Source organism: Chrysochloris asiatica, unplaced genomic scaffold (assembly GCF_000296735.1).
Source record: "Chrysochloris asiatica unplaced genomic scaffold, ChrAsi1.0 scaffold00138, whole genome shotgun sequence".
Lineage (NCBI taxonomy): Eukaryota > Metazoa > Chordata > Mammalia > Afrosoricida > Chrysochloridae > Chrysochloris > Chrysochloris asiatica.
The window spans coordinates 4,706,804-4,721,420 of record NW_006408656.1 but is presented as its reverse complement, the minus strand read 5'-3'; the positions used below and the strand labels follow the sequence as shown (position 1 = coordinate 4,721,420).

Sequence of the window (14,617 nt, the reverse complement as noted above, 5' to 3'; positions counted from 1 at the left end):
TTTTTTTTTTTTTTTTAAATAATCTTATTTAATCCTCACATTAACTTTATGAGGCAGGCACTAATCCTTATCCTCTTTGGGGTTAGTTGGTACCAGTGGAAAGAAAAAGGGAATAAAAAACACAGAAGTTATTCACTGCTGCTGTAGTTTTCTTTCCTTTGCCCTTTCTTCTCTTTTCCTCCAAGTAGGACAGTCAGAAATAATGTGTCTAAATTGTCACTTCTTTCCTTTGGAATCAGTCATCTGTATACACGCTCTTAGCATTCAGTAGTTATTCAGTGAATGTGAGTTTCCCTTTCCTTTCCTCTGGAGAGTTTTTGAAACCACTCTGTTTAGACTCTGGTCTGTGGTTCTTTTTAGTGTTATGACTAGGGTGATGCTGTTGCATCTAGCAACCCATCACAGGATGCTTCAGAAGCAAGCCCTAACTAGGCCCCCAGGTTTGCATGGAGACTTTCAAAGAACTGTACTTTCACTGTGCTTAGGCACTGTTGCGTCTGAGACCCTCTTTGCCCATTAAGTGCTGTAATAAAGAATGTAGACCCAGACTCTCATGAGAAGGGGCTCCTATCCCAGACTAACATCTGCCAAAGACTTCCATGTGTGAGACCTGCATTCAGGAGACCTGGGATTTGTCTTGTGCCTAGGAGAGGAGCTAGGGGAGTTGATGGCTTCAAGGAACCCTAGGTAGTTAGTGATGGAGTGTTGCTGGGGGGGTGGGGGAAGGCACTCTTCTCCAAAGGGAAGATACCTTCCTCATACCTGCAGGTATCTTTTCCCAGCCATATAATAATTTGTAATAAGTAGAAGGCAAAGTTTGGAAGGTGACTTCTCTTATAAGCATACAATAGAGCATGAGGGTACCCAGATCTAGAAAGCCATGCTTTGTTGTTGTTAGGTGCCGTTGAGTTTGGAGCTGGATAAATAGGTGGAAAGGTTGTGCCTCAGTTGAAGATTTCATCTTTGTGACCCCATCTCTTTAAAGCCCCTATTTTGAAACATCAGGTATGCTAAGGGATATTTCTAAGTCCGGAAAAGATCGTTTGCTAAGGTCCTGCTACCAATATCTACTTGCACATTTCCTGCAGCTCTGCTGTGTGCCTGCACTAACTGCCTACAGTCCAACTACACGTGTGAAACAGATGGCGCCTGCATGGTCTCCATTTTCAACCTGGATGGGATGGAGCACCATGTGCGTACCTGCATCCCCAAAGTGGAGTTGGTCCCCGCTGGGAAGCCCTTCTACTGCCTGAGTTCAGAAGATCTACGTAACACCCATTGCTGCTACACTGACTTCTGCAACAAGATCGACTTGAGGGTGCCCAGTGGTGAGTGGACACCCTTGTTGGACTATTGGCTCATCTTGGAGGTAGGGCACTCCTGTCATTTCATCCTTTTCTACTCTTCCCCAATCCCTTTATGTGATGATAGGTAAAGGTACCTTTTTGATGTTCCCCAAGGAAATAGACTGGGATTCCTCCCAAGGCAGGTTTGCAGATTTGAGGGTTGGGGTAGTGGTGAGTGAGACAGATGTTTCAATTTAGTCCCTGAGGTCAAAGCTGGGGTTTGGTTAGTGGTGAATTGGGCCTGATCCTGAAGAGATGGTCCTAGAGCTGTGTGGAGGGGACTGCAGTGGTCAGGACAACTGTATAATGCAGAGAGTGGCTTCAGTTGGAAAAGAAGGACAGTGATCAAGGCTGAGAAATACTAGATTCTACCTCTTTGCAAACCTGCCACCAAGTGAATTTAAAGGTTTAGAAGGTATTACTAGAAAGGAGATCAAAGGAGGAGAGAGCCTAGAGCAGAGCTTAGAGGAGCTCTTGTAAATTTAGGGAGGTGAGATGAGAATACCAAACCCAAAACTCACTTGGCTAAGTGGATTTCAACTCATAGTGTTCATGTAGGACAGAGGAGAGCTGCCTGGAGAGCTTCTGAGTTGTGAACTGGCATAGCTTTCAACCCACCGACCTTTTGGTCAGCTGCTGCATGCTTTAACTGTGGTACCACCAGAGCTCCTCGAGGTAGGAATGGTGTTGGTGGTGTGCCATGGAGTCACTTCTGACTCATAGCGACCCTGAGTAGGGTTTCTAAGGCTGTAGATCTTTACAGGAGTAGAAAGCCTCCTCTTTCTCCTGAGGACCAGCTGGTAGTTTCAAACTGCTGACATTGAGGTTAGCAGCCCTGCTCCTAACTTCTACGCTACCAGAACTCCTTCAAGGTGGGAATGGTATCGTGAGATTGCAAAGTGGGCTGCGGCTGTGAGTGTTGAACATGACACTGTAACTACAGAAGTTTGGCGTTTGAGAGACTCTAGGCAGACGACTGGAGTCCTGGTGTAGTGCTGGGGGCTAATGAGCGCTGGACTGCAAAGTTGTTTGAACCACAAAGTCGGTGGTTCAAGCTCATCAGCCACTCCTTGGAAACCCTATACTGGGTCACTATGGGTCAGAAACGACTCGACAGCACTTAACAACAACAACAGGTAGATGACTGCCCAGTAGGACCAAAGAGATCAAGGGCACCTTTAGATATGGATAGGGGCCTCTTTCACTTTGTGGGAGTTGCTGGGGGGTAAATACAGCCACAGCTTTCCCCGGGTTTTATTCCTTGTTTTTTTCTTTCCCCTCTCACTTGTCCAGGTCACCTCAAGGAGCCTGAGCACCCTTCCATGTGGGGCCCTGTGGAACTGGTAGGCATCATTGCCGGCCCTGTGTTTCTCCTGTTTCTCATCATCATCATTGTTTTCCTTGTCATTAACTATCATCAGCGAGTCTATCACAACCGCCAGAGACTAGACATGGAAGATCCCTCGTGTGAAATGTGTCTCTCCAAAGACAAGACGCTCCAGGATCTCGTCTACGATCTCTCCACATCAGGGTCTGGCTCAGGTACTGAGTTCTTCAGGCCATTGTGTCTGCTGTTGGCTTTCCTTGCTGTTTCCCAGCAGGATAGTGTGTTTATGAAGACAGCTGGGGGCCCTGCGATTGTTTCTACCAGCACTGAGTCATTTGGTTTCATAATTCCCCTTCTTGTGGAGTCTGACATATAATAAGATAATGGGTTCACAGAAAATCTTTCCCTGAGATTCCAAAGGTCAAGTGTAGAAGTCTCCAGTCCAGAAACCCCTGTCTCTCTTGGAGTCTTGTAACTGTACACCTATTAAAATTCAGACTGTTCCACCTGAGCAGTGGCGTGCTCAATTTAAGGGCCCCTTTTGAGAAACAGGAGTGTGCCGGATTCCTGTGAGGTGGTGAGGGCTAATCATTGATCTCTGGGCAACCACAAGGGGAGTTTAAGGACACTGAGTAAAGCTTAGAGTTGGGATTTGATGAATCATTGACCTTTACCAGTTGCCCAAGGGTTTTTTTGGTGAGGGTTCAGTAAAGGCAGCTTGGGTTCTGTGCACCATTTCCTGTACTGTCTGTTGCTAACCCAGTCTTCCTGAGATGAGGGAATTGAACTGAACACTGAACATTTGCCATGAGACCAGAATCTAGAATAAAGGGGATTTTCAGGTCTCAGGATGGATCTGTTGTGAACATGACTGCAAAAGAGTCTTTTCATGAAGATAAGCAGTTGTTTTAGTGACAGTGGTATTCCTGTCTTAGGGGAAAAACAATCATCTCCAAAGGCCATTGTTGCCATTCTTGAGAAAGCATCCAGGATCTTATTTCTGTGGATGCTGTATGTGCTTTATGTATGTTTCCTTGCCATGTGACCAGACTGGTTCTGTGGGGAGATGATGCCATCAGTCATGGCCTGGCATTCCTCCTTGAACACACGGAGTACTTTGAGCTGTGACATCTCCTGAGTATCAGTGGTTTTGCCTTTATTAAGCTCTGCAGTAGAGAGTGCCAGAATGATGGGTATATTTAAAAGCTGCATATTTTTAGAAAGAGAACAAATATAGGGCTTGTTCTTTGCTGAAAGAGGTAGAACAGTGGTTAGAACCAGCTGACTGGCTTGAGAGGAGGCTAGTGCTGGCTGGAAGTCTTTTTAAAAAAGATCAGCGTTGGCTGAGGCTAGGGAAGGGTAGTGGTAGTTGCTTAGTCATGTGGAGAAAAATGGTTCATAAGCACTTCTGAGTGGCCTAGTTCATTCTTAATATGCAGGGCTACCAGGGTGCAGGGTTTTTAAGAATGCGGCTTGTAAATTTAAAAGTCCTCGCTGAGTATGGGACTTTTCTTTCATTTTCACAAATTTATGTGAGTCCCTCTAGGTGATAAAGGGTAAACAAAGATTAAAAAGGGGCTGACTCAGGATTGGACTGTTGGGAACGATCTCACAGAGGGAGACACATGTGAAGAAGACTTTGGAATTTTATGAGGGATGAAAGTTCACCGCAGTATGTTTGGGGAATGTTAAAGGAAGGAGACTAGTGAGGCGTGCTTGCAGTGGGTGGCAGAGAAAGGCAGGCTGGGCCCAGGGGGGTAAAGGACATTGAGTGTAAGAGGAATCGACTTAAACATTTGTATGCTGGGAAGTGAGTGTTCCTGTTTTGCTTTGGAGGCCTGGTGTGGCGCTGTGGATAAACACTGGACTGCTAACTGCAAGGTTGGCAGTTCAAACCCACCGGCTGCTCCTTGGAAACCATATACAGGATTGCTATGAGTCCGAATAAACTCAGTGGCCCACAACAATGGTTTCCTTTGAAAGTCGCTCTAACAGTGTTGTGGAGGACAGATTCATTCATTCATCTACCTCCCATTAGGGAGAATAGAGTGTGAGGCAGGACCGAGAGCAAGGTTACTGTTATAGTTAGATGCATAGACTTTGGAGTCAGTCCTGGATTTTAATCCCTACTTTGCCTCTAGCTGTGAATTGGAATGAGTTACTTGACCTTCCTCTTTGAGCCCTTAGTTTTCTCTTCTGTAACATGGGGATAAAAAGAGTACTTATAAGTGCCTATGATGAGTCCTGGTGTGGCGCTGTGGGTTAATGCGCCAGACTGCAAAGCCGTTTGAACTGCAAGGTCAGCGGTTCAAGCTCGCCAGCTGCTCCTTGGAAACCCTATGCAGGGTCGCTATGGGTTGGAACTGATTCAATGGCACTTCACAACAACACCATGAGGAAATCAGATATTTATGTAAGGCACTTAGCATAGTGCCTAGCAAGCATACAGTAAATGGTAGTTCATATCCACAAGATTTAGGGATTAATGACAGATATACTTGTCTACTTATATATATATGCTCAGGGAGAGCAGAAGAGAGGAGAGAGTTATGATGGTGCTGGTGATTGGATAAATAGGGAGACATTGAATAAGTCAATAAATATGCCGTGTAAAGACAGTAATCTTAGAATAACAGATATAGCCCCTATTCAGCATCTGAAGTTCAGCATCACCTGTGAGCAGAATTTTGTTCTCTTTGGAGAGAGGTTGGTTGGTTGGTTGTTGATGGTTATGTGCTGTGGAGCCTCTTCCGACTCAGAGACCCTTTATAGGGTTTGTTGTTGTTGTTAAGTACCATGGAGTCAGTTCCGACTCATAGTGAGGGTACCCTGCACAGGGTTTCCGAGGCTGTTAATCACGGGAGCAGAACGCCTCATCTTTCTCCCGCGGAACTGCTGGTAGTGTCGAACTGCTCTCTGTGAGATAAGCAGCCTGACTTGTAACCACTGTGCTTAACGGAGGTAAAAACCTTGTTTTGCCAGGACTGGAGATTTCTTTCAGTATTTGACAACCATGGTTCTAATTTCATGGCCCACACAGCACTGCCCTCTAGTGGGTAGTGATCAGAAGGCAGATACTAATACACAAGCTCCCACTTTCATCCTCTGTGTATATTCCACCAGAATTAGCAGATGTAGGGGGATTGGCCCACCAGTTGCTGACTGCAGAGTTGGTGAATCAGATCAAACATTTGCTTTCAAATCTCATCCAAACCGAGAGCAGAAAGCACTCAGATAAGGAACAGTTAGTCATGCAGGTTTCCTTTGTGTTTACTCCCATAGTGCCGTGGTCAGACCTCCCTGTGGTTAATGTGCCAGTGAAGAATGGAGACACATATAGGCCTTTCCAGTGTAGCAGGGAGCTATGGGAACTGCCAGATTTCCTAAGTTTACACTGACAGGTTTTCTTTCCATTCTCTGGTCCCCAGGATTACCGCTTTTTGTTCAGCGCACGGTGGCTCGCACCATCGTTCTACAGGAGATAATAGGCAAGGGCCGCTTTGGGGAAGTGTGGCGTGGCCGCTGGAGAGGTGGTGATGTGGCGGTGAAAATTTTCTCTTCTCGTGAAGAACGGTCTTGGTTCCGGGAGGCAGAGATATATCAGACAGTCATGCTGCGCCATGAAAACATCCTTGGTTTTATTGCCGCTGATAATAAAGGTAAAGGGCTGGGTTTGGATGCAGCATGTCTAAGTGTCAGCAGCATCCTAGCTGGAGGGAAAACAGAACAGCTGTGACCACACAGTTACACTTGCCTTTGTAGTTGTTATCTGTAATAGAAAAGGAATCTGAATAAGATCATGGTTTTCAAACTTTTCTTAAAATGTCACGGACGCCCGTTATTCCAGGAGATAAACAAGATAAACCTCTTCCCCTGCCTGCTCAATTCCTTTTCTTAGCACTCACCTGTACTTAGTACCAGTGTAGTCCCTGCAGGGTTCCAGTGAGTTTATTTTGAACGCTATTGAAATGAGGAATTATGGCCTCAACTTTTCCCAGGAAAGGGCAGCTTGGGAGTAGGGGCTAAAAAGGCACATAGCCCATGTTCTGTGGCATCACCAGAACAGACAGGCATGGAAGAGGAAATGCTCCCAAGTGGTCTTCTAGTTCAGCTTCTGGCCTGGGCTTGTGCCTGAGCTCCCTATTTCCCCCTTTCTCTCCCTTTTTTCTTGCTTTTGTTGCGAGCTCAGGTATGTTACTATTATTGAGACCCTCACTAACTAGCCTGGTAATGTAGTAGGTTATACATTGGGCTGCTAACCATAAGGTTGGCAGTTCAAGTCCACCAGCCGCTCTGTGAGAAAAAGATGAGAACTTCTGCTCCCGTATAGATTTAAAGCTTCGGAAACCCCATACAAGGTCACTGTGCATCGGAGCCAGAGCCAACTCAGTGGCACACAACCACCACCACCATTACTGACTAGCAAAGACACACGTAAACTAAGAATCAGTTGTAGGAGGTGGCAAGCATGAGCTCTTCTGGAAACACAGATTGGGGGGATGAAGGTCAGGGAAGGCTTTCCAGGGGAAGGGCACACCTGAGCTTGATAAGGCAAAGGTGACAAGAGTTGGCCAGGGAGAAAAAGGCCAGTAGGAGGGGCACGCCACACACATGTGCAAAGGTGAGATATGTTTGGGAACCTGCCAGTAACTCATGATGCCTACGTTCTGGCCAAAGAAGTGGCAGAGAGGTCAACGAAGGCCAGGCTGAAGGGCTCTTTTCGAAGTTGTTAAGTGCCTTGGAGTTGGTTCCAAGTCATAGCAACCCTGTATAGGGTTTCCAAGGAGCAGCTGTTAGATTTGAACTGCTGACCTTGTAGTTAGAAGTCTAGTGCTTATCCTACAGTGCTACACCAGGAGTGTTTTTTGAAGTCGTTTTTTTTTGTTGTTAAGTGCTGTTGAGTTGGCTCCCACTCATAGCAAACTTGTACAGGGTTTCCAAGGAGTGGCTGGTGGGTGTGAACCACTGATCTTGCAGATAGCAGTCACTGAAGTTAGTGGAAAGTAATTGAAAATTTACTCATCAATTCAACATTTATTGACTATGATCTGCCAGCGGCTTGATTCATACATAAGAACAAGACCCAGGCCCTGTGCTCCCAGAGCTCCCAGTGAGAGGGGACTTTGGGAAAGCACCCAGAGGGGATTGGGTTTACACTTTGAAGGCATTCCCTGGCACTGCTCCCATGGCACAGAGATGCTAAAATCTGGTGTCTACAGCAAGCCTGCAGAAGCTGATGCTAAGTGTTTATTGTTCTTTCTCTAAAACAACAGCAGGCTGCTCATTCCTGACATTGCTCTGGGGCTCTGTAATGGTCACAGCTGCCCCGGGATCTTGGACTCACACAGGGAAAACGGGGAAGAGAGACCTTTTCTCCCTTTGAGTAAGCAGTGTCTCTAGAAAACAGCATCACCTTTTTTGTTGTTTTTTTTTTAAATTTAATGTTTTATTGTGAATTATGTGATAGTTTACATGGGAGAACATTAGTTTTACATTCATCCTATTGTATGGCATTGCATTGCCATGGTTACAATCCCCTCCATGCATCTTCAACCAACCAAGGGGTTGCAAGCCTTCCCCCCACCCCTCGTCAGCACACAGCTCCTCTCCTAAAGTCCCCAGCTGTTCCATCTCTCCACGTCGTTGTCTCTGCCTACATCTCAGGCATCGCTGCTTCTCTGGGTAGGGTCCCGCTCTGTGCTCTTCTCCCTTGATGGTCCCAGGGACCTCCGCTCCTAGACTGCAGAATTAATCACTCCCCTCCTTGCTACAAAAACGTCTACCTTTACATTTCCAACCCTCACAGTCAGTCCTGATAACAATTATTCACTATTGTATCACAAGAGACCTATCCGCATCTCCTTTCATCAGCCCTGCCCAGACAGATTGGATAGTACTCAGTGGAGATTCTATCTTCCTCCTCACCTTCTGGATCTAGGGTAACAGCATCACCTTTTGGTGAAACTTAAATCCCATTCACATATTTAATGAGTGGTCCAAACCTGTCTTCCTTTCCTTTGTAACTCGTTTGCTGGGTCCCCAAGACTCTGGGCCTGGTTGAAGCCTGAGGAGAGCGTGCTGGGTGGGCCCTTGTTTATAATCATGGAAGCCAAGAGTTGGGCTTTTCCAGGCGCCACTCCCTGTATTGATTCTGGCAGCTCGTGTAAGTCGGCATCTGGCTGTTGAAGCCCACACTAGGGCCAAGGAACAAGAAGAATCTTCCTCCATCCTTGCCTTCTTAACATGATAAATGGTATGGTGGCCTGGAACCAGTGCCAGCTTGGAATTTGGGAGGTCTCAATCCAATTTCCAGTCTTTCTATTGACAGCAGCGTAGCTTAATTAGATTGTCTGCTTGTGGGTTGTTTTTTTTCCTCGCCCCTCTGCACTCCCCCACCCCCATGTCTAAAAGAGAGAAAATAGAAATGTATCCTAGTCACCTTCCATTGCTCTTCAGAGGATAGGATGACCTCTCGGGGGTGCTTGGAAGTGTGCCATTGAGGCATTGAAAAGCACTTTGGGGCCTGGGATGCAGTGATGCAGAAAGGTGATCTTTCCTGCTCTCAATGGGATAGACCAGTAGGCTGGAAAAGCAGCGTTCCAGAACAGTGTTCTGTTAGCCTGTGTTCAGGGTGCCATTGGAGCACAGAGGAGGAGCTTGGGTGCCTTCCTCCCTGGCAGTAGTGAGTGCAGCCAGTTCGGGCTGCTAAAGAATATTGATGAGGGTGCTGCTATCATTTCTAGACTGAACGCAGACCCCTTAAACCAAGAGATGAGTACAGGCCATATGTGGGATTGTCAGCTCATCAGGGAATTTGCTCATCATCAAGCAGTTTAGCCCTTTGATTTAGATAATATTGTTCTGGAAGTTTTTCAGTTTTGTTTTTTTCTCACGCGTCTTTCTTGTATTTTCCTCCTTTACGGAAGTGCTTCTTCCACTTTGCACTCTTTAGTGGCTTTGATGCAATAGGACTTTCAGTGAAAATACCTTCTCTTTGGACTACTAGGGAGGTGGGAAGATGCACCCACGAGAAAGAGAATTTTCTTCCCTGTCCTAATGACTACCTAAGTTTTAAAGCATAGTTTCATCATTATTATTTTTTTTAGTTTACAAATGAATTCATAGATGAATTTTTTAAGTAATAGGCAAGTGTTACTGAGCCATCTTTTCGAGATCAGAAGCAACATGGCACACCGAACACATGACACCTGTTGCTTTCCGTGAACACTTGCTCCGTCTGCTCTCGGAGGTGCAACGTTTTCAGATTTGCTTTAAAAACAGCACCCTATAGAACCCTTTAGCCTTCCTTTGAGAAATAACCAAACTAAAGCCACTGCCATGGAGGTGATTCCAGTTCAGAACACCCCTGTAGGACGGGAGTATAGCTGCCCCAGAGTTGCCCAGGCTGCCAGTGGAAGCAGGCGGCCTCGTCTTTCTCCTGCAGAGTGGCTGATGGGTTCAAACTGTGGACCTTTCGGTTTGCAGCCAAACACTTTAACCACTGTGCCACTAAGGCTCTTCTGTCTGTGGGAGCCCAGAAGTGGAGTGGACATCTGTACACCTGTAGATTAAATGGGCATAAAAGGTGGCATGAGTGGCACATAGATGGTAGTGGTAATGTGCTGTGGAGTCAGTTCCGACTCAGCAACCCTGCATAGGGTTTCTGAGGCGGTAAATCTTTACAGGAGCAGAAAGCCTCATCTTTGTCCCGCGAAACAGCTGGTAATTTTGAACTGCTGACCCTGAGATTAGCAGCCCAATTCGTAACCAGAGCTATGCTACCAGAGCTCCTTGGCACATAGATGAGGTGGGCCAATTCAGGAGTCTCTCCACATACGGTGCCTTCTTGCTGTTAGTGTGCCTTTTGTGGACTTCACCTATGCTTGTCTGCAGATAATGGCACCTGGACACAACTGTGGCTTGTCTCTGACTATCATGAGCACGGCTCCCTGTTTGATTATCTTAACCGGTACACAGTGACCATTGAGGGAATGATCAAGCTGGCCTTGTCTGCTGCTAGTGGCCTGGCACACCTGCACATGGAGATTGTGGGTACACAAGGTGAGTAGACCCAGCCAAGTGGTCCTGGGATTGGGCAGACTTAAAAGGCCTGTGTCATCCTGATTTTGTTGCCAGAATTCCATTTTACTGAACAAGTTGGGGCTGGACCTCAAGAATGACTGTCTAAATTAGGAAAGAGGTTTGTGCTTACTGGATTGAAAAACGCAAAGGATAGAAAGGTGGTGCTCCTCATCTCTTCTCTGGAACTCCTCAGGGGATCCTATAATATACGCATTCTGTTATTTGTTGTTCGGTGACCTGACATAGTAACTTGTTGGTAAGCTAGTATTTATTAAGGAAGCCCACCGTATGCATGTAAAAGAATGGAACTAAGAAGATAAAACAAACTAATGCATCGATCATCATTTTAGGAATTTTGGATATTCATCAGTGGGAACAGCTGAGTTTAAGTCAGCTTGGTGGATTAAATACTGGGATTTCCTAACCTAGGAAGATTTTCTTGGTGGAAAAGATCTCGAGCTTTCCAGCTGTTGATGTCATCTCAACTTTTGGGCAGATGTTTGGTCTTTTCACAGTATCAGGTGTTAAGGTTGATCCTGTTCTGAGCCCACATGGTGATGCTGGCAGTTTGTTGGGCCCATGTGACTCTGAGAACCTAGCCAACACAGCAGCTTCTGTTTGAATTCCTCATCTCAGCCAGTACTTCTGTGCCTGGATAGATTAGTTCAGGGAGGACAGGTGGTAGTTAGGTGCCAGGGAGTTGGTTCTGACTCATAGCAACACTGTATAGGGTTTTTGAGGCTGTAAATCTTTACAGGAGCAGAAAGTCTCACCTTTTCCCCATGAAACAGCTGGTAGTTTTGAACTTCTGGCCTTGAGGTTAGCAGCCTAATTCGTAACCACTACGCTACCAGAGCTCCTTGGTAATATTAATAGCAATATTAATGTTAAAACTAATTAATATTAATAGCAATATTAGCTAATACACATGTCTAAGTTCTTTATTCATTTAAATTAATGCAGTAATTATCATAGCTTTCCTTATGAAGTATAGGTATGTTAGGTTGCCTTTTCCAGGGTCGCTGGGTTAGTGGGAGGCAAAAGCCCAGTCTTAAACCTACAGTCTGACATGTAGACTCTGGACTTTGAACCTTTACAATACTACTTCTCATTAAATATTCCTAAACACCCCCCCTCCCCCATCTCTGCTAGGGAAGCCTGGCATTGCTCATCGAGACTTGAAGTCAAAGAACATCCTGGTGAAGAAAAATGGCATGTGCGCCATCGCAGACCTGGGCCTGGCTGTTCGTCATGATGCGGTCACTGATACCATTGACATTGCACCAAATCAGAGGGTGGGAACCAAACGGTAGGAAAGCCCTAGCCTCTGACCTGTTCAGCAGCTTGTACTGAATATCCCATGAATGTCCTCTCTCATATGCCCCAGCGAAGGAGAGACAGAGTAAATAAGTACTGTTAAAGTCAGCTTGAGCACTCTACCCTCCGTGCTGGAGCACTGGCCAGGTTATGTCTAATAGACCCAGGTGGTTCAGGCACAGCTCTCTAGGGCTGCTCACATAGGTATTGCCGGCTATGGTTGAGGGCAGCAGGGAAAGTGGACGTACCAGAGCCACATGGTGGTTGATAAGTCTTCAGGCAAAGAGTAAATCTGGAACAGGATTTGGAAAGAGGCTAGGTACCAGGTTTGGCTGGAGAAAGAGGGGAAATAGTACAGCCCAAAAGGGTGGCTTGTTCAGAGACCCCTGAGGAAGCTGGAGTGTGCTTTGCTTGAGGTTTGGAGAGGGGTGCTAAACTGCAGCAGAAGAAATGTAGGGTGGAAACTGGCACCCTGAAGCATCATGGGGCCTGCTTCTACTCGCTACAGAAATGAACTCAGAAGTGAAGAAGGAGTTGTGATTGTGATTGTAAGATTGACTTCATGAATTGGAAATGGGACTGCCTTTTTTTTGTGTGTGTAGTAATGCACTGGACTGCAAAATTTGTTTGAATCACAAGGTTGGCACTTCAAGCTCACCAGCTGCTCTTTGAAAATCCTAGACAGGGTCACTTGGATCGGAACCAATTTGACAGCACTTAACAACAACAAGTTAATAGATTTATATATATATATATTTTTTTTTTTTTTCAAAAAATTGATCATTTAAAAAAAAATTGATCATTTTAACTATTTGAGGAGTACAGTTCAGTGGCATGAGTTACATTCACCTTGTACAAATGTCACCACTGTGTCATTCCGAAACTGTTTCATCAAAACAGACAGAAACACAGTGTCCTTTAAGCAGTAACTCCCCATGTATCCCTCCCTCCAGCCTCTGATAACATCTAAATAGCCTTTAGTCGTGGTATTTGCCTAGTCTAGATATTTCATATACATTGTTATTGTTAAGTGCTGTCGAGTCAGTTCCAACCCATATTGACCCTGCATAGGGTTTCATATAAATGGTATCATACAATTTTTGTTGCTTTACATTTGACTTATTTCACTCAACATAATGTTTTGTTACACATAAGGTCACTTTGAATTTAGTTAAACTCGACAACACTATGTCATAGCATGTATTAGAACTCTTATATCTCTTCATGGCTCAATAACATTCTGTTGTATGTATACACCACGTTTTATTTATCCGTTCATCTGTAAATGGATGCTTGGGTCGTTTCCATATTTCAGCTATTGGGAATAATGTGGCAAAGAACATTGGGGTGCAAGTATCTGTTTGAATTCTGTTTTTCCTTATTTGGGGTAGATGCCTAGGAGTAGAATGTTTTCCACAATGACGGCACAGGTTTACAAGTCCACCAACAGTTGATGAGATTTTCGATTTCTTCACATCTTCAACACTTACTAGCCTTCTGTGGTTTTGATTTCCATTTCCTAATGACATTGAAGGTATTTTATGTGACCTTATATAGGGTCGCTGTGAATCAGAATCTACTCAACGGCACTTAACCAAAACAACAATGACATTTAGGGCATTTTTATATGGTTGTTGGCCATTTCTAAATATGAGAGGACTTCAGAAAGTTCCTGAGAAAATTCCATTACCTTTTTGTTCAGTTTTTTCTACAAACTTATTTTAAGTCCCATCATATTTCTTGGAAAAATGTCTGTTCAAGTTTTTTGTGCATTTTTAAATTGGGTTGTTTGTCTTTTTGTTACTGAGTTGTAGGAGTTCTTTTTATATTCTGGATATTAAACCTGTAAGCAGATACATGATTACCGAATATTTTCTCCCATTTTGTAAGTTGTCTTTTCAGTTTCTTGATAAAGTTCTTTGGTGTGCAAACATTTTTAATTTCACTCCTAGGTATCTACCCAAAAGAAGCAGAAACAGGGCCTCAGACAGATACTTGCACACTAATGTACTTTGCAGTATTATTCCCAGTAGCCAAAAGATAGAAACAACCCAAGTGTTCAACGACAGACTGAATGGGTAAATCAAATGTGCCATATACAAAGGACGGAATATGACTTAGCCCTAAAGAGAAATGCAGTTCAGATCATGCTACAAAATGTGGATGGACCTTGAAGAAATTTACTGAGTGAAATAAGTCAATCACAAAAGGACAAATACTGTGTGATCTCATTTACATAAAATAGGTAAATGCTTAGAGGCCAAAGGTTATTAGTGGCCAACAGGGACAGGTAGGAGAGGAATTGGGGAAATAGCTTATGGGGCACTGAGTGTCTGTTAAGGATGATGAAAAAATTTGGAAACAGGTAATGTGATGTACTCACAACATGATATTTTACATGTTTCACCACAATTAAAATATTTATTTTAAAATAGCAAAAAAGTTTTTAATATTGATGAAGCCCAGTTGATCTCTTTTTCTTTTGTTCTTGCTTTATAACAAAAAATCCCCCAAACCCCAACATTTGATTGTGCTTTAGATGATG

At 44.6% G+C, this 14,617-nt stretch overlaps 1 protein-coding gene across 4 annotated transcripts in view; it reads left to right on the top strand.

Moving 5' to 3' along the window:
• ACVR1B (activin A receptor, type IB) overlaps positions 1-14,617 on the top strand; it is a 47,476-nt gene that overhangs the window by 25,281 nt on the left and 7,578 nt on the right. For 2 of the 4 annotated variants that reach the window (XM_006870021.1, XM_006870020.1), the window contains exons 2-6: positions 1,089-1,328; positions 2,640-2,888; positions 6,102-6,332; positions 10,567-10,734; positions 11,908-12,064. In XM_006870021.1, coding sequence (XP_006870083.1) covers positions 1,089-1,328; positions 2,640-2,888; positions 6,102-6,332; positions 10,567-10,734; positions 11,908-12,064 — 1,045 coding nt within the window. Of the gene's footprint in view, positions 1-1,088; positions 1,329-2,639; positions 2,889-6,101; positions 6,333-10,566; positions 10,735-11,907; positions 12,065-14,617 lie in introns of those variants that run through there. The other 2 variants (XM_006870022.1, XM_006870023.1) reach the window with 2 other exon arrangements.